The 21,949-nt window shown below is 46.4% G+C and overlaps 1 protein-coding gene across 7 annotated transcripts in view; it reads left to right on the top strand.

Annotated features, from left to right (window-relative positions):
* The window catches only part of trappc9 (trafficking protein particle complex subunit 9), a 161,492-nt gene that overhangs the window by 46,506 nt on the left and 93,037 nt on the right, over nucleotides 1-21,949 (top strand). For all 7 annotated transcript variants that reach the window (XM_077006093.1, XM_077006090.1, XM_077006091.1 and 4 more), the window contains one exon: nucleotides 14,252-14,337. In XM_077006093.1, the coding sequence (XP_076862208.1) occupies nucleotides 14,252-14,337 (86 nt within the window). The remainder of the gene's footprint in view (nucleotides 1-14,251; nucleotides 14,338-21,949) is intronic.

Below are 21,949 nucleotides of genomic sequence, written 5' to 3'. Positions count from 1 at the left end.
GGATACCTTGAATTCATTTCCCCCCAAATAATGGCAAGAGGTTCAGGCCCGAAACAGCACAGCAACCCCCAAATCACGATGCTCCCACCACCGTACTTCACTGTTGGGAGATGTTTTCCTGTTGGTGTGCAGTGTCCATTTTGCAACATATAAAGTGCTGCGTGTTCTTCCCTTACAGTACAGCCTTTGTTTCCTCAGTTAACAAAACATTTTCCCAGTAGCGTTGTGGAGTGTTGAGGAACACTTTGGCTATCTTCAGGCATGCAGTTATGTTTCTGTGGGTAAGCAGCGGCCTCCTCCTCCGTGGTGTGCTGCCATATATATATATATATATATATATATAATTATATATATTAGGGGTGGGCATAGATTATTATTTTTTTTTATCTCTAGATTAATCTCACTGAAATCTTGAAATTAATCTAGATTAATCTATATTAAAATGGCTCATATGCATGCTACCCAAGTAATGACTAAAAGTCAGTTTTTGAGATAGGGTTTCTTAATACAGAGGGTGCATTAGACCAGGGGCTCATCTCCTGTTTCCAAAATGCATCAATGACTGCTTGAGGAAGCTGTTCTACTTTGATACTTGAAGAAAAAAAACATGCTCAATAAAATGTAGGCTACTCGTGTTCAACGGTTTATTCAGTTAAACATGAATTTGTAAGCCTACATACTGTACATTAAAAGGGGTTGCCCCTACTGCGCAATTTGGTTAGGAATACAGCCGAGCTAAACTATCAAGTTGAAAGTCATCATAGTTTGCTTACCCATTTTGACCCAGTACCCAACCCAACTTTAAGAATAGATTAACGGCGATAATTTTTATATCGCCCGATAAGATATATATAAGATATATATATATACATACACACACACACACACACACACACACACACACACACACACAGTGGTGTGAAAAGTTTTTGCCCCCTTCCTGATTTCCTTTTCTTTCTTTTTTATGTTTGTCACACTCAGAGGTGTCATTATTCATTCATTCATTCATTCACATTCATTACTCAGGTAGAAGTATAAATACTAGGGTTTAAAAATACTTCTGTAGAAGTGAGGGTGTGGTGCCCCACACAAAACATTTACTAACATGACAACAAATGCACAGCTGACAAGAGAGATAACAATTCAAAAACCTACAACGGAGTGCTTTTGATGTACAGTACGGGTTAGCTGGTCTTCCTGGATACCAGCCTCCTCGCTGGTGCTTAGTTGGGACATTTCGCTCAAGTTTTCGAGTCTCTGCCATGAACATCTTCATACGAAGCTACTCATGTCTGCTGTGTCATTGCTGGAGTGACATGTGCGATGCACCGTGTACAAATCAAAAGGGTATCAGAATGGTTTCTGTTAATACTTCTCATCCCACCACAATCAAATCCACTCTATCCGGATGGCGCGATTTAGCTGGAAAGTATTTGTTGTTGTTGTTATTGTTGTTGTTGTTGAGAGATGATATGCTAGATTGACTGCGTGACAATATAAGGAGTAGAAGTAAAAAGATGGCAGAAAGATTACTCCAGTAAAGTATAGATACCCAAAATTTCAACACTTCTGGTCACACTTAAGTGTTTCGGAACATCAAACCAATTTACATAGTAGTCAAATCACTACAACTTGTACAACACAGGTAAACACAAAATGTAGTTTTTAAATGTAGGTGTTTATTATTAAGGGAGAAAAAAATTCAAGCCTACATGGCCCTTTGTAAAAAAGTGATTAAACCACTGCTGAGCAAAAAGAACATTAAAGCTCGTCTCAATTTTTCCAGAACACATCTTGATGATTGAGATGTTGAGACAGAAGTTGAACTCTTTGGAAGGTGTGTTTGGAAGGTGTGTGTCCCATTACATCTGGAAGATTTGCTGTGATAAGAGGAACTATGAATTCTGCTGTCTACCAAAAAAGGGAGAATGTCCGGCTATCTGTTCATGACTTCAATCTGAAGAGCACTTGGGATCTGCAGCAGGACAATGATCCAAAACACACATTTTCTGAATGGCTGAAGAAAAATAATGAAGACTTTGGAGTGGCCTAGTCAAAGTCCTGACCTATATCCTATTGAGATGCTGTGGCATGACCTTAAAATGCCATTCATGCTCCAAAACCCTCCAATGAGGCTGAATTACAACAATTCTGCAAGGATGAGTGCGTCAAAATTTCCCCACAATGCTGTAAATGAATTCTGTGTTTACTTGTGTTGTCTGACAAATATTTCAATTGGTTTGATGTTCAGAAACACTTAAGTGTGACAAATATGTAAAAAAAACAAGAGGAAAACAGAAAGGGGGCAAACAATTTTTCACACCACTGTGTGTGTGTGTATATATATATATATATATATATATATATATATATATATATATATATATATATATATAGTTGCAATCAGAAATATTCAACCCCCCCCCTCAACTCCAAAGACATTATAGGAGATGTGGATGAAAGACTGACGATAAATGACAAAATAACCTCATTAAACAACAAACAGTATTTATTAATACATATTTGAGTTATTTTGACAACAGAAGTTGACTTAACTTTGAAGTTCAAATGAAAAATGTAACTCTTTGTACACATGTGCATGTGCACTATTATTCAACCCCCTGCTTCAATACTTTGTGGAGCATCCTTTAGCTTTTATAACTTCCAACAAACGTTTTTGGTAAGTACTAACAAGCTTCTTACACCTCTCAATTGGAATCTTAGCCCATTCTTCACGTGCAAAAGCCTCTAGTTCAGTGATGTTTGATGGCTTCCGTGCTGCAACTGCCTTTAAATCCCACCAAAGATTTTCAATCGGGTTTAGATCTGGGGACTGAGAAGGCCACTCCAGGACATTCCATGATCTTTTTCTCAACCAAGCTTTGGTTGACTTGGAGGTGTGCTTGGGATCATTGTCTTGCTGGAAGGTCCAATGATTGCCAAGGTTTAATTTGCCAACAGATGCCATCACGTTCCTCTTTAAAATGGCCTGGTATTTCTGAGAATCCATGATGCCAGGTACACAATCAAGATTACCAGTTCCTGCTGCAGAAAAACAGCCCCACATCATCAATCACCTCCATGCTTGACTGTGGGGATGGTATTCTTCTGGTCGTAAGCCTGGCCTTTCGCACGCCAGACATACCATTGGTCCATATGTCCATACAGTTCCAGTTTGGTTTCATCAGTCCATAGAACTGTCTCCCAAAACTCTGTAGCCTTATCCAAATTCCTCCTGGCATATTCTAGTCGACTTTTGATGTTCCTTGTGGTTAAGAGTGGAGTGCGTCTTGGAGTCCGGCCATGAAGTCCTCTTTTATTCAGTGCACGTCTTATAGTTGTTACTGAAGCACTTGTTCCAGCCTTCATCAGGTCATTCTGTAGGTGTCTTGCACTCACACGGGGGTTTTTTTTTTAGTTGTCCTGACTAAGTTGCTAAGGGCCCTTGATGAAATTTTGGGCTTTCTTTCACGGCCAGGCAGGTTTGCAGCTGTTCTATAAGTTTTAAACTTCCTTATAATGCTCCCAATGGTGTCTCTTGGGATGTTATATTTTTTGGAAATCTTCTTATACCCAAGGCCCTTTAGGTGTGATTAAATAATCTCCTCTCTCAGCTTTTGTGGAAGATCCTTTGTCTTTCCCATGATTGCAACTCACCTTGAATTCCTTCATGGGTGGGGTTTATATATGCATCACAGCTGAAGCAAATGAAGGATCATTATAGAGTTCTCAAAGGCTTGGTTATGTTTCAACTCCACTTTAGTCCATTAAACCTGTCAGACAGCTTTAAAAACAACAATATTATATAGGGGTTGAATAATTGTGACATGGCTATCTTTACAAAATATACTGTTACACACAAATACTATATCATGCATTTTCTGTTCTGATTTTATGTATCACTCAACTCATAAAGAAGTCATCCAAAGCAGAATCTTGCTATTTGAAAAAACTTATATTGATAAATCCTTAAAATCTTTGGGGGGTTGAATATTTTTGATTGCAACTGTATATATGTAGAGTGTGTGTGCATTTGCGTGTATGTATGTATATATGTGTGGAGTGTGTGTGCATTTGCGTGTATGTAGGTGTGGAGTGTGTGTGCATTTGTGTGCATGTAGGTGTGGAGTGTGTGGTTTTTTTTCACTGCTGTCGAGCTTTGTGGCTATACATTTTAAAGCACATCCAACGAACCACTGTGAGAATTCAGTGTTTCTGAAGTGTGACACACCCAGGGCATGCTGGGAAGTATTCCGGCCGTAATTCCTCTACGTTGTGTAAGGGTGTTTAGGTGAGGAAGAGGCTCCTCTCAGTGCTCCCAGGACATTACTGCAGATAGCATATAAATGCATTAGCTTTGACTTGTTTGCGATGTTTTCCAATGACCGTTTCTCACCCAGGAGATGTTCTTCGGGTCCATTACTTCTATCAGCAGGTCTAGTTCTGCTCTGTCATTCTCTTTCTGTAGCTAAATATGTTCTGTCATTTTCCCACTACCCATAGAAGCTGTGTCCAACACACCTATGGCCAATCCTGTGACAGCAGTAAACCATTTAACGGATTGATTTACAGTTAATAAAGAAATTTCCACTTTTGTTTTTGCTACATTAAAATATACAACTGCCATTTCCATGGAATCTTGTAACCAATCAGAATTCTACACATCCAACCACGAGGCTGCAGTGGCTTCCTGTGTAATATTAAGCGGTACAGCTCATGTCAAGGTTGGATTAAACTATATCTTGACTGGAAATGCAATGGCTTAAATGTTATTTTAATGTTACTTGGACTGGATAACAGGGCTTGCAGGTCAAATGAAGAGGAAGGAGCAGGTGTCCTACAGAAAGAAGAAGGAGCAGGTGTCCTACAGAAAGAAGAAGGAGCAGGTGTGCTACAGGTAGAGGAAGGAGCAGGTGTGTTACAGGAAGAGGAAGGAGCAGGTGTGCTACAGGAAGAGGAAGGAGCAGGTGTGCTACAGGAAGAGGAAGGAGCAGGTGTGCTACAGGTAGAGGAAGGAGCAGGTGTGTTACAGGAAGAGGAAGGAGCAGGTGTGCTACAGGAAGAGGAAGGAGCAGGTGTGCTACAGGAAGAGGAAGGAGCAGGTGTGCTACAGGAAGAGGAAGGAGCAGGTGTATTATAGGAGGAGGAAGGAGCAGGTGTGTTACAGGAGGAGAAAGGAGCAGGTGTGTTACAGGAAGAGGAAGGAGCAGGTGTGCTACAGGAAGAGGAAGGAGCAGGTGTGCTACAGGAAGAGGAAGGAGCAGGTGTGCTACAGGAAGAGGAAGGAGCAGGTGTATTATAGGAGGAGGAAGGAGCAGGTGTGCTACAGGAAGAGGAAGGAGCAGGTGTGCTACAGGAAGAGGAAGGAGCAGGTGTATTATAGGAGGAGGAAGGAGCAGGTGTGTTACAGGAAGAGGAAGGAGCAGGTGTGTTACAGGATGAGGAAGGAGCAGGTGTGTTACAGGATGAGGAAGGAGCAGGTGTGTTACAGGAAGAGGAAGGAGGAGCAGGTGTGTTACAGGAAGAGGAAGGAGGAGCAGGTGTATTATAGGAAGAGGAAGGAGGAGCAGGTGTGTTACAGGAGGAGGAAGGAGCAGGTGTGTTACAGGAAGAGGAACGAGCAGGTATGTTACAGGAAGAGGAAGGAGCAGGTGTGCTACAGGAAGAGGAAGGAGCAGGTGTGCTACAGGAAGAGGAAGGAGCAGGTGTGCTACAGGAAGAGGAAGGAGCAGGTGTGTTCTAGGAAGAGGAAGGAGCAGGTGTGTTACAGGAAGAGGAAGGAGCAGGTGTGTTACAAGGGTAGTAAAGTCGTCAGCGTACCCAGGAGTAGCAACAGCAAGTTAAAACTAAATGCAATGACTGCTCAGGTGTTTGTTGTGATTTGTTTGTGTGCTGTGCTATATGTGCAGCTCTGTGTTTGGTTGGTGCAGCTTCATGCAGTTCCTTTAAGATGCAGCAAAACTTCGGCTTTCACCCTTTTACTGAAGACACGAGCTGCACTGCCGATAACAGTTTCTGTACCTGCTTTAGCTCACTGTCTAGTACTTGCTACTGGAGCTACTGGCTGGAGCCACTAGCTATGTTGCTGGTGTTGGCCAAGGGAAGCCCTCGTAGATGCCTGAATGAAAACCCCTCTCCCAGTGTGTTTGCTTTGAGGACAGAGAAGTCCTTGGAAGCCTTTGAGATGCCTCCACTTCGCACACGAACACTTGCCTTGCAGTGCAACAGGTTAGAAACTCTGTAACTGCATCATCATCAAGAGTGACGCTGGCTTATCTTGAGATGGGCTTGTCATCTCTAGTGGGGGGGTCCTGCTGTAGTGTGCGGTGAAGAGACGTGTCCAATCGTCCATAAATCCAGCAGAGTTCTTTGTACGTGTCTCTTCACTTTCTAATTACTGTCAAATGTCTTCCAGGTCTTTCCCATGATTTTGTATGGTAAACCCTTATAATGCGTAACACCTCAAGTCCCTCTCCTAAAAAGCTTTTAAGTTAAGCGCATAAAGGATATTAGTCTGATATCCTTTTTTTTTACTGCTCTACTGTAAAAATTAGCTTCCTATTCTCTTCATATTCCTGTCAGAATGATGGGACCCCAGTACACTTCCACCCGGATGGTCCCACACATCCGCTGGGAGCTCATGCTCTGTTGCTTTAGCATTATTCCAGTGTAGTCTGATGTCTTTAAGTGCGAGGAGTGTTCAGCTCAAGTGTGTCCTGAGGGGAAACCACGCTCCCAAACGCCGTTTCCATCCTCATACACTGGGCCCACTCTTGTACAGAGCAGCGTACAATCTCAGGTGTGTTGCTGGGCCTTGTTGGAAGTCTTGCCAGGAATTACTAGCAGTAAACCCCCATGAAGGCTCAGTTTGTAGGATGTTCTCCTCATGAAGCCTCTCAAGCCGGCAGGCAGGATGTTGTGCTGCTGCTATGTTCTGCCGTGTCTGTGTTCGCTTGGTTAGCACTTGGCTAATGGCTAATCTGCAGCTCCGCTTCAGCCCCTCTAGTCTGTTCTTTCGAAAGAATCGTTCTGCTTTTACAATCTTGATGTTTTTTTACTCTGTGGTACATCTGGATGAATGAAATAACCTCTCTCTCTTTCTCTTTCTCTCTTTCTTCACACATCCTTTTTGTCCCACTCCTTCTCTCTTTCATCCTCCCTCTCTGTCTTGTACTTACTTTTTTTATTTCATTCTCTTTCTCCATTTTCACTGCAACAATCTCTCTCTCTCTCTCTCTCTCTCTGTCTGTCTGTCTCTCTCTCTCTCTCTTTTCTCTCTCTCTCTTTTCTCTCTCTCTCTCTCTCTCTCTCTCTGTGTCTGTCTCTCTCTCTCTTCTCTCTCTCTCTCTCTCTCTCTCTCTCTCTGATGACAAATCAAAGTTCTCCCAGTGGCAGGACTGCTGGTGAAGAGAGTATTTTTCTTGTTGTGATCTTCCATGTGCTGGTTTGCTCTTTCCGCCGTGTTCCATAAACAGGATGGATGTGGGTTGTGGAGTGTGAGTGCTCTGCTGATAGCCCAGGGGAGACGACTACCCAGGACTAGAGAGGCTCTCCACCGCGGCCTGGTCTGATGAAAAAAAAGAGAGATGATTTTGAGCCACACACACAGGCTTTGCGGAGAGTGACGTCGGTAGACAGAGGGAGTTGATGTCCAGTAAATGGCTGTGTTTGCCTGAAGGGGGGGGGCTCTTCATCAAGATTTTTGTTCTTTTCAGTGTCGGTCATACATGCGTGTAACATTCCCCTCCGGCTGGAACGTACCTGTCTCTGGGAGATTTCTCCTTTGGCTTGTTAGAGATCTGGTGTGTGTCTCTTTGGGACAGAGTCCTTAAATCAAATTTAAATGCATCTGTCATTCTACACATGTCAGCTGCAGTCTCTAACCTGTATAATGTATTCACATCAGTCTCTAACCTGTATAATGTATTCACATCAGTCTCTAACATGTATAATGGCTCCGAACTCCTAAGAGGCCGTCAAAGGCCTGTGAAAGGTTCAACCCTCAACATTAAACCCTGAGGTTTTAAGATGGTTTTTTAAAAGATGGCTATTCAAATGCTGCATGAGTATCTGCATCACACACAGTCAAATTTTATTTCCACCGCTTCCAGCTAAGGTGTGCGTGCGTGCCCATGCATGCCCGTGCGTGGGCGTGCGTGCCCGTGCGTGGGCGTGCGTGCCCGTGCGTGGGCGTGCGTGCCCGTGCGTGGGCGTGCGTGCCCGTGTGTGTGATTCATCTCCTTGTCATTCTAGGAGTATAGCTCCACTGTCTATGGAGGTTTTGGCTGTGCAGGAGTGTCTGTCTTTATGAACCTGTTAGTATTCTCCCACTGTGCTCCTGCTCTCCTCTCCATCCCCGTGGTGTCCCGCTCCTCGTCCCGCTGCTCGTCCCGCAGTCCCTCACCGGCCCTGCTTACGTGGAGAGACTGCCGGACACAGGGCAGCTTGTGGGCTCCGTTAACCCCATTGACCCCCAGCAGGGACATCTTTCTGTGTTGACCCCCAGCAGGGATATCTCTTCGTTTTGACCCCCAGCAGGGACATCTCTGCATGGCGGATATTGATGCTATGAATTTCACTCCACTGGCCAGGATTTATGAAACCCTGAGTGTGTTTTTAGGGCAAATAGCAGTAAACTTTAGTTAAACCTGCGTTATTCCCAGTTCGCCTGAACCAAAACACCCTTATCAATCGCAGAGGCGAGATAGTATGCTCAACTTTTATTTCCCTGTAGTCTAGATGTTTGAGACATGGACGATGGTTTGAAGTCTGTGTATACGTGTTTCATAGGGTGTGTGGGCAGTACGGTGTTAAGGTGAGAGGTTACTTTTATTTCTTTATTACTGTGGTTTAGGAAGTTTCACAAGGGTCATTGTTTTTTGAGGGTCTGGCATACACCTCTGATCAAATGTTGGAGTAGTGCTTTGTTTAGAGTGATAAATTAGAGTTTTGATGGATGCACATACACTTTCATGCCACACACGATGGGTGCACACACCCTTGCATGCCACACAGTGTAACTGTGTGCAGCTGGGCTTCTCCACAACTCCGTTACACCACACACCTCTCCACAACTCCGTTACACCACACACCTCTCCTAGGATGCCTATGTTGATGTGCTGATACAAGCATGCACACACAGCCCAGCTGTTTGTGTCGATGTGATTGTTTAGTGTGTGTGTGTGTGTGTGTGTGTGTGTGTGTGTGTGTGTGTGTGTGTGTGTGTGTGTGTGTGTGTGTGTGTGTGTGTGTATCTGTGTGCATCACGGGTGGAGGTGTTCTGGTGACGCGGTCCGTTTCGCCCTAGTCCAGGACGTGAGCGGGCATGGACAGGCAGGCGGTCCTGTCTCTCCCTGACTTCCACACTGAAGGATTGCTCATAAACTCCCTGTGTTTTGACCCAGACACATCAGTGCTGAATGCCACTTATTTATTTCATTTCTATCATTTTTGAGGAGTTCTGTATCTGCATCCATGAGTCACAGTGTGTGTCCCTCCTTCAGACAGCTAACAGCTCACAGCCTCCTCGTGGCACAGCAAGAGTGGAGACCCAAAATAACTCAGACAACATGGCTTGCTGTCCTTCTGGACACACACACACACACACACACACACACACACACACATTCACACACACTCCAGTTCCATCTCTTTTTTAGCACCATTTTCTTAACCTTCTCTCATTCTTTCTCTCTCTCTTACTCTCTTCACCTCTTCACACTTCTTTTCCTCCTCACTTTCTCTCTCCTGCCCCCCACCCCCCCTGTGATGCACGTTTCAATCCTTCCTGTCCTGCAGCTCTGCTCTGTTATGTCAACTCCTCTGTTAGACTAATGAAAGTGTGCGTCAGCCTGTAGCTGTTGTCTCAGCGTTGGTGGGTGGAGGAGCCTCCATCCCTCTCATCCCGTCTGATGCAGCCTGCTCCTTCTCCTCCAACCACGCGGTGTATGAATGAAACATGAAGCCTCATTTCTCAAAAGCCATTTTAATGTGGTTGGCTAAATTATTTATGGAATTTTAAGCTGTGCTTAAGACCAGGTGAAAATGTATCGACATTGCAAATGGATAAGTGTGCACTCCTGTCTGAGACTGGCCAGCCCCGCCTGCCCATGAGACGGAGGCATAGATGCGCTGAGGAGCTCAGGGGCCCAGAACGTGGACCCAGAATCTACCAGGATCCACCACAATCTGCTAGAATCCACCACAATCCACTAGAATCCACCAAGATCCACCAGGATCTACCAGGATCTACCAGTGCTTCACAATGCTGTCATCACATGTTCTTGAGAGTATTCTGAGCCAGGCTGTCACATCCACCTCCTCCTCCTGGTCTCCGCGCCCCCACCCCCGATGTAGGCGCTCCTCTGTTTTGACCTGTTTTGATGTTTGATCAGCTACAGAATGGCAAAGTATCTTATTTACTGATAGATTCAGTATAAAAACAGTCAGTGTCTTGTATTAGGATATTAGTTATGTGAGGTCAAAGGTTGGTGGTGTGTAGGCCTGAAGTATGGGACGGGACGGGTGGAGTAACTACACGCCAGCAACATCAACCCCAGAACAGGGTGGGACCTTCACGGGACGGGTGGAGCAACCACACACCGGCAACATCAACCCCAGAACAGGGGTGGGAATATCAAAACATGGGTTTCCATGGCCAAGAAGATTCACACAAGCCTTAGATCACTGTGTGCAAAGCCAGGTAACTTCTGGAACATGTTCTCTAGAGTGATGAATCATCAGCTGTCTGGGACTCTGAGGGGTGAATCTAGATCTGAATTACACCTACCACAATTACACCTACCACAATGCATAGTGCAGACAGCAGAGTTTGGTAGAGGGTTAATGCTCTGCTACTGTTTCACAGTAGTGCAGACATCAGAGTTTGGTAGAGGGTTAATGCTCTGCTACTGTTTCACAGTAGTGCAGACATCAGAGTTTGGTAGAGGGTTAATGCTCTGGTACTGTTTCACAGTAGTGCAGACATCAGAGTTTGGTAGAGGGTTAATGCTCTGCTACTGTTTCACAGTAGTGCAGACATCAGAGTTTGGTAGAGGGTTAATGCTCTGCTACTGTTTCACAGTAGTGCAGACAGCAGAGTTTGGTAGAGGGTTAATGCTCTGCTACTGTTTCACAGTAGTGCAGACATCAGAGTTTGGTAGAGGGTTAATGCTCTGCTACTGTTTCACAGTAGTGCAGACATCAGAGTTTGGTAGAGGGTTAATGCTCTGGTACTGTTTCACAGTAGTGCAGACAGCAGAGTTTGGTAGAGGGTTAATGCTCTGCTACTGTTTCACAGTGTTTTTGGGTTGAACAACAATCATTTGTCCTGAAGCATAATTGCTTTTCAATTCATTTAAATGATTCCAGTTGTGTGGAAACAGTTTGGCAAAGGCCCTTTCCAGCTGTGCCCCCCAACACCAAGTCCACATAGACCACTGTGGTTGTGGCAGGACCAGGACTCAAACTGGGGATCAAGGTTTTTTGAGATCAAATAGTGATTACAAATGTCCATGAAAAACATTGACAAATGTCTCCTTCAGTTCAGATTCAAGTTCATGGCTGCCGGAGCAGTTCCTCTCCGCTGCGCTCAGTAAGACTCCTGGACTGCCAGGAGGTCTTTCATCGGGAGCAGAACGTTGTAGTGCTGGAACCATGTCTGGCAGCACTACACCCTGCCAAAGATGACTAAATAATGAGAATATTAATAAAACCTGCAAATATCTGCAGATATCAAATATCAGCACCTTATATCAGCACAGAGTTCATAGGAAGAGCGATTGAGCTCTCTGAATACAGACAGGAGAAACCTGGCCTCTTGTAACCACAGTGTAGGTTCTAGGTAACAGCACAAAACACGAGCAGTGTGTGCGGTAGAGACTGAGTTTGGTAGAGCTGTTCTCTGGAGGGGGTGTGGTGGTCTGGGGTATCCACAGGCTGTGATAGTCTAGTTTTTGTTCCTGACGGCCTTGCTTGCACTTTTATCTATCAGAGCTAGACTGGTCATTTATGCAGAACTGTGCAGGAATGCTCTCCAGCAAGTGTGTGTGTGTGTGTGTGTGTGTGTGTGTGTGTGTGTGTGTGTGTGTGTGTGTGTGTGTGTGTGTGTGTGTGTGTGTGTGTGTGTGTGTGTGTGTGTGTGTGTGTGTGTGAGTGGCAACTCACAAGCATGTGGCAGCACTTCACGTGTCTTGGAGGAAGCGTGTGGTCGCTCTTATCATGACACAACAGTGGCTCAGGCACAACAGACGAGTGTCTTGGCCAGCTTGCGGGACATGACACTAAAGGGGGGGGGCTTTCAAAGTTATACTCAGTAGGAGTTTTCACGGAGTTTTATCATGCATAAATATGTGAAATACTTGTTAACAGAGAACTTTTGTCACAAAATAACTGGTCTTCCTACACTGACATGTTGTGTGACTGGTTAGAACGAGTGAGATCTGTGGAGAAAACCCCCCTTCTGTGGCACGGTGGGTGTGGGTTGTTCAGGGCTGTGATACCATTCTTATAGGAGCCCCACTTAAGTTACGCCCTTAACAGCAGTGGGTAGTCCTGGTGTGCCTTTGGGACAGGACCTGTCCATGTCCTCTTTAGCTTAAACATTTGTTTATAAACATGGAAATCTCTCTCTCTCTCTCTCTCTCTCTCTCTCCCTCTCCCTCTCTCCCCGTCTCCCTTCTGTTTCTTGCTGTGAGTTTATAGTTTTATTTTGCACATCCAGAAATCATAGCCCTGTCCTAATAAACAGCCCCACACCAGGCTCCTCGGGCCCCAGACGTGTGTGGCTGAGGGGCAGTAATGAGGCCCCCACCCCACGGTGCTCCCCTCTCCTCCAGGTGTGTTCTGGGTTTAATTGGCTTGGGCTTCACAGCATTGCAGCACAGATCCTGGATCAGTGTGTGTTTACATACAGTGTCTGCAGGCCTGGTGGGAGCTGATTGGCTGCTCGGAGCGCTTGGCTCCCAGTCATGTTTAATGCACTGGCCCACACCCTCTCCAGTGCCTGCCGGTTCAGTGAGGTTTATCATATACGGACTCCTTGTTTGGCATGCAGTGTGATTTCCCACAGGTACGAGGGCTGGACTTCATTCCCCATAAATCCGCTTCCGCCTAGTGCTCCATTCACACTAGATTTATGAATCTGGACCAATTAGTGGATTTATAGAGCGCTGGTGGGTGTGTAAAAATAGTCCCTCTCCCTCTGACATACAGGCAGAATGTTGTGGTGTGTGTTTGTGTGTGATGTTGTAGAATATATATTTATTCTCTCTATATATATATTATAAATGTATTTATATATTTATTCTCTATATATAAAGATTCCAGAGGTTCCAGCAATGTTGTGTTGTACTTCGTATGGAAGTACTAATCATTTCAGTACTGTTTCTGTGTGAGTGTGTGAGCTGTATTTGTTGCATCTTTTGAGAGAGACAGAGAGAGACTATATTTATAAACCAGCCAGCGTACAAGAGTATTTTTCAGTTATCTGATTTATGGCTTTGAATAGAAAATACTGCAGCTTCACATTTATGTTCCCACCCCCATCTCTCCGCCCTTCATGGCCCCACCCCCATCTCTCCGCCTCCATGGCCCCGCCCCCATATCTCCGCCTCCATGGCCCCGCCCCCATATCTCCGCCTCCATGGCACCGCCCCTATATCTCCGCCTCTATGGCCCCGCCCCCATCTCCGCCTACATGGTCCTGCCCCATTTCTTCAAATGCTCTGCTCTCCTGTTTGAGGGCCTGAGTCAAACCATATGATCAGATCTGGTTCCTCAATGCGCCTGTTGATTGGGGAGAGGGGGAGGAACTCGTTGTATTTGAAGTGTGTGGTGTCCGTCTGAGCAGCTGAAGGCACAGAGGATGGTGGGTGTGGGATCTCCAGCTGTTCCATACGGATGCTGTCCTAGATGCGGGCCCATTCTCTGACTCTACTGGCTACAGTGACCCATCAAAAATGGAATGAATGTGCCCTTGGCTTTGTGTCCCATGTTTCCTATGAAACCTGCACTGCTATGAGTCTGAGCTGCAAGCATTCATAATTCCTTCATTTTAACGGATGAGAAGAAAGAGAGAATTCTGGACCTACGGTGTCAGGCCTTGCCTAACGTGCTGAGTTAAGAATTAGGCAAAGTGTCTAATAAATGTAAAGTGTGTGTGTGTGTGTGTGTGTGTGTGCCGTGAATTGAATTTTTGATTGTGAAGTTAGTTTTGTTCTCTTACTCCTGTCTCTCTTTCCTAATGCTACAGATTTCCAGTGGGTGCAGGGCGACGTGTGTGAGGTGCAGCTGATGGTGTATAACCCCATGCCCTTTGAACTCCGTGTGGAGAACATGGTAAGGAACCAGATAAAGCCGCACACTTGAGAGCGTGTGACCTTGGCTCGGATTGTGCGTCTGATCCCTGCTTGCACCAGAGGTCGTGCGTTTGTAGCGCGGCCGTAGGGAAAAGCAAACACTGGGATGTGCTGCTCACTGCCACTTCTCCTGCAGTGCCGAGTTCAAACTGCCACTGACATTTCTGCTTGTCTGTATCACACAAAGCTTTTGCCCTCCCTGACGTTCACATGTGCACTGTGTGTTTTGTCTGTTGATTTGTGAAGCATTTGAACTTTTCGTGTTTAATGACTCGATCAAGCACATTTTCCTTTGGAATATTTGTAAGTCGCACTGGACCATGTGCTGAACTAATGGGACACTGTTGACCAGGTTCGCTTTGTTGTTGCATAGTAACTAGTGTCATAGCAACAATGAAAACGCACGCGACCACTGACCGCAGTCGAGTGGCCGACCTCTCCGAGTGTGTGTGAGGGCTGTCGGACTCTCTGAGTGTATGTGAGGGCTATCGGACTCTCCGAGTGTGTGTGAGGGCTGTCGGACTCTCCGAGTGTGTGTGAGGACTTTCAGCATTTCAGGCTCTGTTGGTTTTCAACAGCAAAAATGAAACTGAAGCTGCTAAGCTGATCTAGGATCTGTGGCAGATCGCAAAACGGCAGTCTTCTGCAGGCGAGGCTTAGCGAATATGTAGTTAAAGATGTTTCTCCTGTAGTGCAGAGGAGAAGGAGAGGAAGGAGAAACACCAGTATTGAGCAGCACCTGATTGATTTAAGTGATTTATTCATTTGTTGTTTTTAACCTACATTAAACCTCGCAGCTCTTCGGTGTGCTTCACTCAAACTGTAGATCAGTGTTCTGGTTTCTGTGGCTCTCGAGGAACTGAGCCTGAACCAAACGCTGATTGAACCGTTGCACATAGAGCCTTTCTCACGCGTTGTGCTGGTACCTCAGGGCAACTGTCTCCATTCGGCCATGTGAACACGGCTGTGTAACGCAGAGTCAGAGTGGGGTGGGCCGATGGGGAGAGGTGTAAGGGAGGGAAGCCCAGCTAAACTCCCGGGTTTGGGTGAGCGGTTCAGAGTGTCTTGATGTGGTTCTCTGTAATTACCCTGAAAAATACTCTTGACGGCCTAAACCTGGTGCCTAACACACACACACACACACACACACACACACACACACACACACACACACACACACACACACACACACACACACACACCTCTCTCAGCAGAATCAAGTGGAAGGCCCTAAAGGGTGTTGCTTGTAAACCTTCACACAAGCAACACTGTCGCAGTGGAGAGACATGCTTCTGCAGGAGAGTGTGTGTGTGTGTGTGTGTGTGTGTGTGTGTGTGTGTGTGTGTGTGTGTGTGTGTGTGTGTGTGTGTGTGTGTGTGTGTGTGTGTGTGAGAGAGAGAGAGAGAGGAAGATAGAACAAAAGAAATGACAACACTGCATGAATACATGAGATGGAAAGGGAGAGGCAGAAGGACAGAATATAGTTCAAACAAGAAGAGCGGTAGAGTGGGGGAGCGCTAGAGCGCTAGAGAGGGGGAGCGGTAGAGTGGGGGAGCGGTAGAGTGGCGGAGCGGTAGAGTGGGGGAGCGCTAGAGCGTTAGAGTGGCAGAGCAGTAGAGCGGTAGAGTGGCAGAGCGGTAGAGTGGGGAGCGCTAGAGTGGTAGAGAGGGGGAGCGGTAGAGCGTTAGAGTGGGGGAGCGGTAGAGTGGCGGAGCGGTAGAGTGGGGGAGCGCTAGAGCGTTAGAGTGGCGGAGCAGTAGAGCGGTAGAGTGGCAAAGCGGTAGAGTGGGAAGCGCAAGAGTGGTAGAGAGGGGGAGCGCTAGAGTGGTAGAGAGGGGGAGCGCTAGAGTGGTAGAGAGGGGGAGCGCTAGAGCGTTAGAGTGGCGGAGCGGTAGAGCGTTAGAGTGGCGGAGCGGTAGAGCGGTAGAGTGGCGGAGCAGTAGAGCAGTAGAGTGGCAGAGCGGTAGAGTGGGAAGCGCAAGAGTGGTAGAGAGGGGGAGCGGTAGAGTGGTAGAGTGGCGGAGCGGTAGAGCGGTAGAGCGTTAGAGTGGCGGAGCGGTAGAGCGTTAGTGGCGGAGCGGTAGAGCGGTAGAGTGGCGGAGCGGTAGAGTGGTAGAGTGGGGGAGAGAAATACAAAGACTGCGTGGAAGAGAGGGAGGTGCACTCGCAGATGCCATCCAGCAGGCTGCGCTGAGCTTGGTGTGTTAGTTCCACAGACCTGCTGCAGTGGCACTGGCGAGAAGCAGCGACACCTGCCGCTGATACCAAGGGAAGTGCTCGGACCCGCGGAGAGTCCTGCCCTCTGTTACAGTAGAACCAATCACCACCATACAGTAGAACCAATCACCACCATACAGTAGAACCAATCACCACCATACAGTAGAACCAACCAATCACCACCATACAGTAGAACCAATCACCACCATACAGTAGAACCAATCACCACCATACAGTAGAACCAATCACCACCATACAGTAGAACCAATCACCACCATACAGTAGAACCAATCACCTGCTGCCCTCTCCTTCAGTGAGGCCAGTGAGCTGACTAGATATATATTTCTCTCTCTCTCTCTCTCTCTTTCTCTCTCTCTCTCACTCACACACACACACACACACACACACACACACACACACACACACACACACACACACACACACACACACACACACACACACAAAGGTTCTTCACCAGTAGTGCACCAGTAGAGAGAGAGGAGTATGCATGTATGAGTATAACTTGATGGTCCTCCTTGGCTTCTTTGGTGTACGCAGTATTTGCAGTGCCTAGTGCTCTGATTACAATGGGAACCTCTGATGTCTTCACCTTCCACGTCTTTTCTAGCTCTTCTCTCGACGTCCAGCACGTACTCTGCGCCGATGTTTCTGTGTATTGCAGCAGCCACTTGGTTATGGCGTTCCACGTATGATCTGTCTGCTGGAGTCTTCCTACTGTTCTGTGCTGGACTGTCTCGGGTATCTTTGCACTGCATCTGTGGTCCAACCTGGTGTGGTAGATCCAGCCTCTACTGATCTCATATTGAGAGCTTGTTCCTGTGCTGCCATGATTAGTGCCTCTGTGCTGTCTTTCAGTCCAGCCCTTTTGCAGCCATTGGTAGGATTTCTCCAGAACCACCCCTTCCACTATTTGCTGGTGATACGTCCCAAACAAGGCTTTATCCTCCCGAGATGGCTCTTCCCGATTTCCATCCACCTCAGATGTAGTATATATTAGGGGTGACCTGCAATAGTCGCTGATTCGACTATACCCCCTAGTCGACTATGAACGTCATAGTCGAATGTACCGTTCTAACTGCGTGGAGGTGCCCAAGGATGCAGCTAAGCATTAGTTGTTACATGAAATGTCTTTGTTTTCGTTATATATAGCCTTTTGTCAAATAAAATCATCCTAATTTCTGTTAATAAATATTTTAAAATGGTGTTTGCGCATTAACAATAGGCATCTTCCTTACTACACATTAATAAATCACACCCTGCAGTTGCACAATCCAACCGAGCGGAGCTGAACACGCAGAATACGCAGCATCTACCGAGATTATAATGGCTACTAAAAAACTTCAAAAGTATTTTGAAAAAGATAAAGATGAGTAAAGTGCAAGTTATGTCATCAACGTCTTTCATTTCGCACGACAACAACCAACATGGCATGCCATTTAAAACGCGTAAGGCGAAAAAAAACCAGTTCAGCCGTTTGTCGTTTCGGTCGTGTCATCTCGTCTCGTCGCGGTGCGTCTCGGCAAGTAAGCCTATAAACATTTTTTGTTGTTTGCTTTTAAACCCCGTTACTTGAACCTTTCCTTATATTTTTATGCTGTTGTGTGTCACTGTTTTTATATTTTCAGGCAGGCATATTTTATTTAAAATATTTTTGACATTTTGCACAGTGCCTTCCTGACAGTTCGATATGCGCAATGCGCACTGACGGTTAATGTTCTCTAACGTTTCATAAAAAATAAGTAAGTAAATAAATAAAAGCTGAATAAAGCCAACCTACCGTATTTATTCATTTATCTGAGTGTTTTAGGTTTTTACTTTGAAGAGGAAAAAAGTCCTGAATGAGAACGGGATCCCGTTTAAGATGCTCTAAATAAAAAATAAATAAACCCGATTCGACTATTAGTCGACTAAAGGGAAAAGCTGACGAATCAGATTCGACTATGAAAATCCTTAGTTGAATACAGCCCTAGTATATATGCTGTCTGAGGTCCTTACTAGGCACTTCATCACGTGGGGCCATCTGGATCTTGGTTGTTTCATCCTGGATAGTGGCTCTAATACTCACTAATCCTAGTGAGGAGTTGTTTTCCTCTCCTCCTTTGGCCAGGTGGTTATACCAGAGGAGTATCTGATGGCTGATGGAACAGAGGTGTTGATAGTCTTGTTCTTCCCATTCAAAGGACTTCTCAGGACCTGAATCACTATTTGTATCTTTCTTTGTGGCTTCTTCATGATTCCCATGTGCTTGTGGGACTTGTAGTTGCCTCTACATCTGTTAGTTGCCTCATTATCTTTAGGTAGAACGACACCCTCGGTTCAAACTACCTTCCCTCTCCTTGTAATCATCTAACCACATTTATCCAGTTCAAATGACATTCTGATATCGTTGTTGTATATCCTGGAGAGATGGATTAGGGAGTACTATTCACTTCTGGCATGCAGTTTGATGTCATCCATGTAGAGGGGCTGACTGATGATCGCTCCATTCCATAGCATATCTGTAGACCTTCTTGGTGATTTCACAGAGGGGGTCAGGCCTATGCAGTAGCAGGAACAGGACATTTTGCTAAATCCCAAATGGGATAGTGTCTTGTGCTATTGATCTGAAGTTGACCACTAGGGTCGTCTTCCACTGCCCCATTGAGATCCTGATGAAGGCTCTTGGAGTCTTGTTGATGTTATACAGCCTCTAGCGTTCCAGGATCCATGTGTTGAATCAGTGGTTCTCTTGTGGTCAGTCCAGGCACAGGTTGGTCTGTCTGGTCATGCGATCTTGAGGGTCTTATCCATCCACTGGTGCTTCTCTGGTGTTCTTGCCAATACCTTTCTGGGCCCTGCTCATGCACAGAGCCATGTGCCCTCTCATCTTACCCACAGGGGTGCCTGACGGGATCTTCCATGTTGTGAAGAGGCAGGTGATTGGCCAGTAGTTTGGATGGCCCCGCCGTTTTGAGGGAGTCCCTCGGAATCAAGACTGTCCAGGCCTTCGGTTAACCCTCCAGGGTGGGTTCTACTATCGTTGTTGCTGTTATTGGATTTCAGGTTCAACGCCCAATGGGCATTTTTGTTCTGTGATGTTACTACAGCATTGCTCAGTGTCCAGCGTTGGACACGGGGCTGTTCTCATGCTGTTAGCCTGCCGCCACTTTGCATGGCTTGTGGGAGAGCATCGCGTCGGTTCCCCTGGTGTGCCCCCTAGTGGCTGAGCGTTCTCTGTGAGGAGGAGCCAAGTGGGGGAAGCCCCTGGGGGTGAAGACTGGACCCTGCACCCATCTGCTTTCCTTCTTTCATTCTTCTCTCTTCTCATTTTATTTCTTTTAGTCCTTCAGTTCTTGTAAACCTGCCACGCATTCTCCTTGGTCAGACTGAATTTGTTGTAGAAATCTATGAGAGCTCATGAGTTTTCTCTGGCTCTGTAGTGGTGTACTGTTGGGTCACCTCAGCGTATGTCGATGGTGAGAACCTTTTCCTTGCCTGTTGTTTAATTCCTGGATATCAAGAACCCACTATTATACCAGAGGAAGCGTAGGAAGCGGGAGAACAGAGTCTTCCTGGCTGCCGCAGGTGAAAGGCTGTTTGGACTCCTTCTCCCTCAGACAGAGGTGTGAGCCTCAGCATACAAGCTAATTAACCTTTTCAAATGAGGATGCAAATGAGTTATTTTCAGTAGGTGATGCTGGGCTGGTGTTGGCTCATACAGGCGGGGACGCAGATCACAGAACCCCCTGTGTCAAACAGAGCCCGTCAGAGGGCGGGCCCCTAACTGACTGACGTGTGTGTGTCAGTCTGTGCACTGTTTGCGTCTGATTGCTGAACAATGTGCCGTTTGTAGTGGCTGCTCTGTGTGGCTGTATCAGTGTGATGGGTCACAACGTGGATGCTGCAGGTGGAACTCGGCTCACGCGGGGGACCTGCACGTGTGCACGTCTGTCAGAGAGAAAATGAGTGAAGACAGACAGTCTAGGTCTGTAGTGGGTCATGCGGACATGCACACGTGTGTGTGTGTGTGTGTGTGTGTGTGTGTGTGTGTGTGTGTGTGTGTGTGAGAGAGTGTATGAGAGAGATGGTCCCCTCAGGGTTAGACAGAGCAGTGGTTATGGTTCTATTTTACTTGCGTTAATTGACTGGCCGAGAAATTTCATTTCACTTTCAATTTGTAAAAACTTTTGAAATTGATTGAACCAGGATGATTTTTTTCTTAATTCATTTTAAATTGAACTTCCAAAATTGAAGCAAAGCAAAAAGCTCTCTTCCTTCCAAGTGCCTGACGTGCCTCTGTAACTCCTCTGTCGCCCCTCTGTAACTCCTCTGTCGCCCCTCTGTAACTCCTCTGTCGCCCCTCTGTAACTCCTCTGTCGCCCCTCTGTCGCCCCTCTGTAACTCCTCTGTCGCCCCTCTGTCGCCCCTCTGTAACTCCTCTGTCGCCCCTCTGTCGCCCCTCTGTAACTCCTCTGTAGCCCCTCTGTAACCCCTCTGTAGCCCCTCTGTAGCCCCTCTGTAGCCCCTCTGTCGCCCCTCTGTAACTCCTCTGTCGCCCCTCTGTCGCCCCTCTGTAACTCCTCTGTCGCCCCTCTGTCGCCCCTCTGTAGCCCCTCTGTAGCCCCTCTGTAGCCCCTCTGTAGCCCCTCTGTAGTTAATCTGTGTCCTGCACCTCTCCAATGCCTCTGAGTCTTTGTGCTGCATCTCTGTGGATCTACAGACATGCACAGGAATGCCTGTTCCTCCATACACACCTTCTCAGAATCCCCACTGAATACCCTGTGAGGGAAGTGTAGGCAGGGACAGAAGGGTCTGGTCTCACCCCCCCCACGGCTTGTGCTGGGTTCGGTGTCCACGGGGCCATAGGGTCAGCTCCTCCTTCACTCTGATTTTATTTCCTTGTGAATCTGTCATGTCGCCTCTTATCTCAGAAAATTACAGGCGATATTACCTACTGTTTTTCATCAGACTCGGAGGTCATCGGATCACTTCTGTCCCGTCTGGACGCACGTCTGTGGTTGTCTATGCGGAAGACGTGTCTTGTTGGATAAACACTGCTGTTTGTAGCACATCTTGGTGACCCTGTGCTACCTGGGAGAGTTATCAGAACAGGACGGAGTCAGCCAGGGCAGTGTGACATCTCAGACTGATCACACGCGCTCTTACAGGGGTTTTAAAGCATTACATTTAAACCACCTTATCACCTATTAATTACAGTCGTATTAGTAATGAATTAAGATTGATTATGATGCAAGCATGGGGGTTTGTAAACAGCACAATCCAACACAATCTCATTCCTCTTATGGTACCTTTATTTGTCGTGAATTGAGGGTTTTATTACTGTGAACAAACAGACATTGCTCTGATAAACGTTC

The sequence above is a fragment of the Brachyhypopomus gauderio genome, chromosome 5 (assembly GCF_052324685.1).
Source record: "Brachyhypopomus gauderio isolate BG-103 chromosome 5, BGAUD_0.2, whole genome shotgun sequence".
NCBI lineage: Eukaryota > Metazoa > Chordata > Actinopteri > Gymnotiformes > Hypopomidae > Brachyhypopomus > Brachyhypopomus gauderio.
The sequence above is the reverse complement of the archived record's forward strand: the minus strand, read 5'-3'. Positions and strand labels throughout refer to the sequence as shown.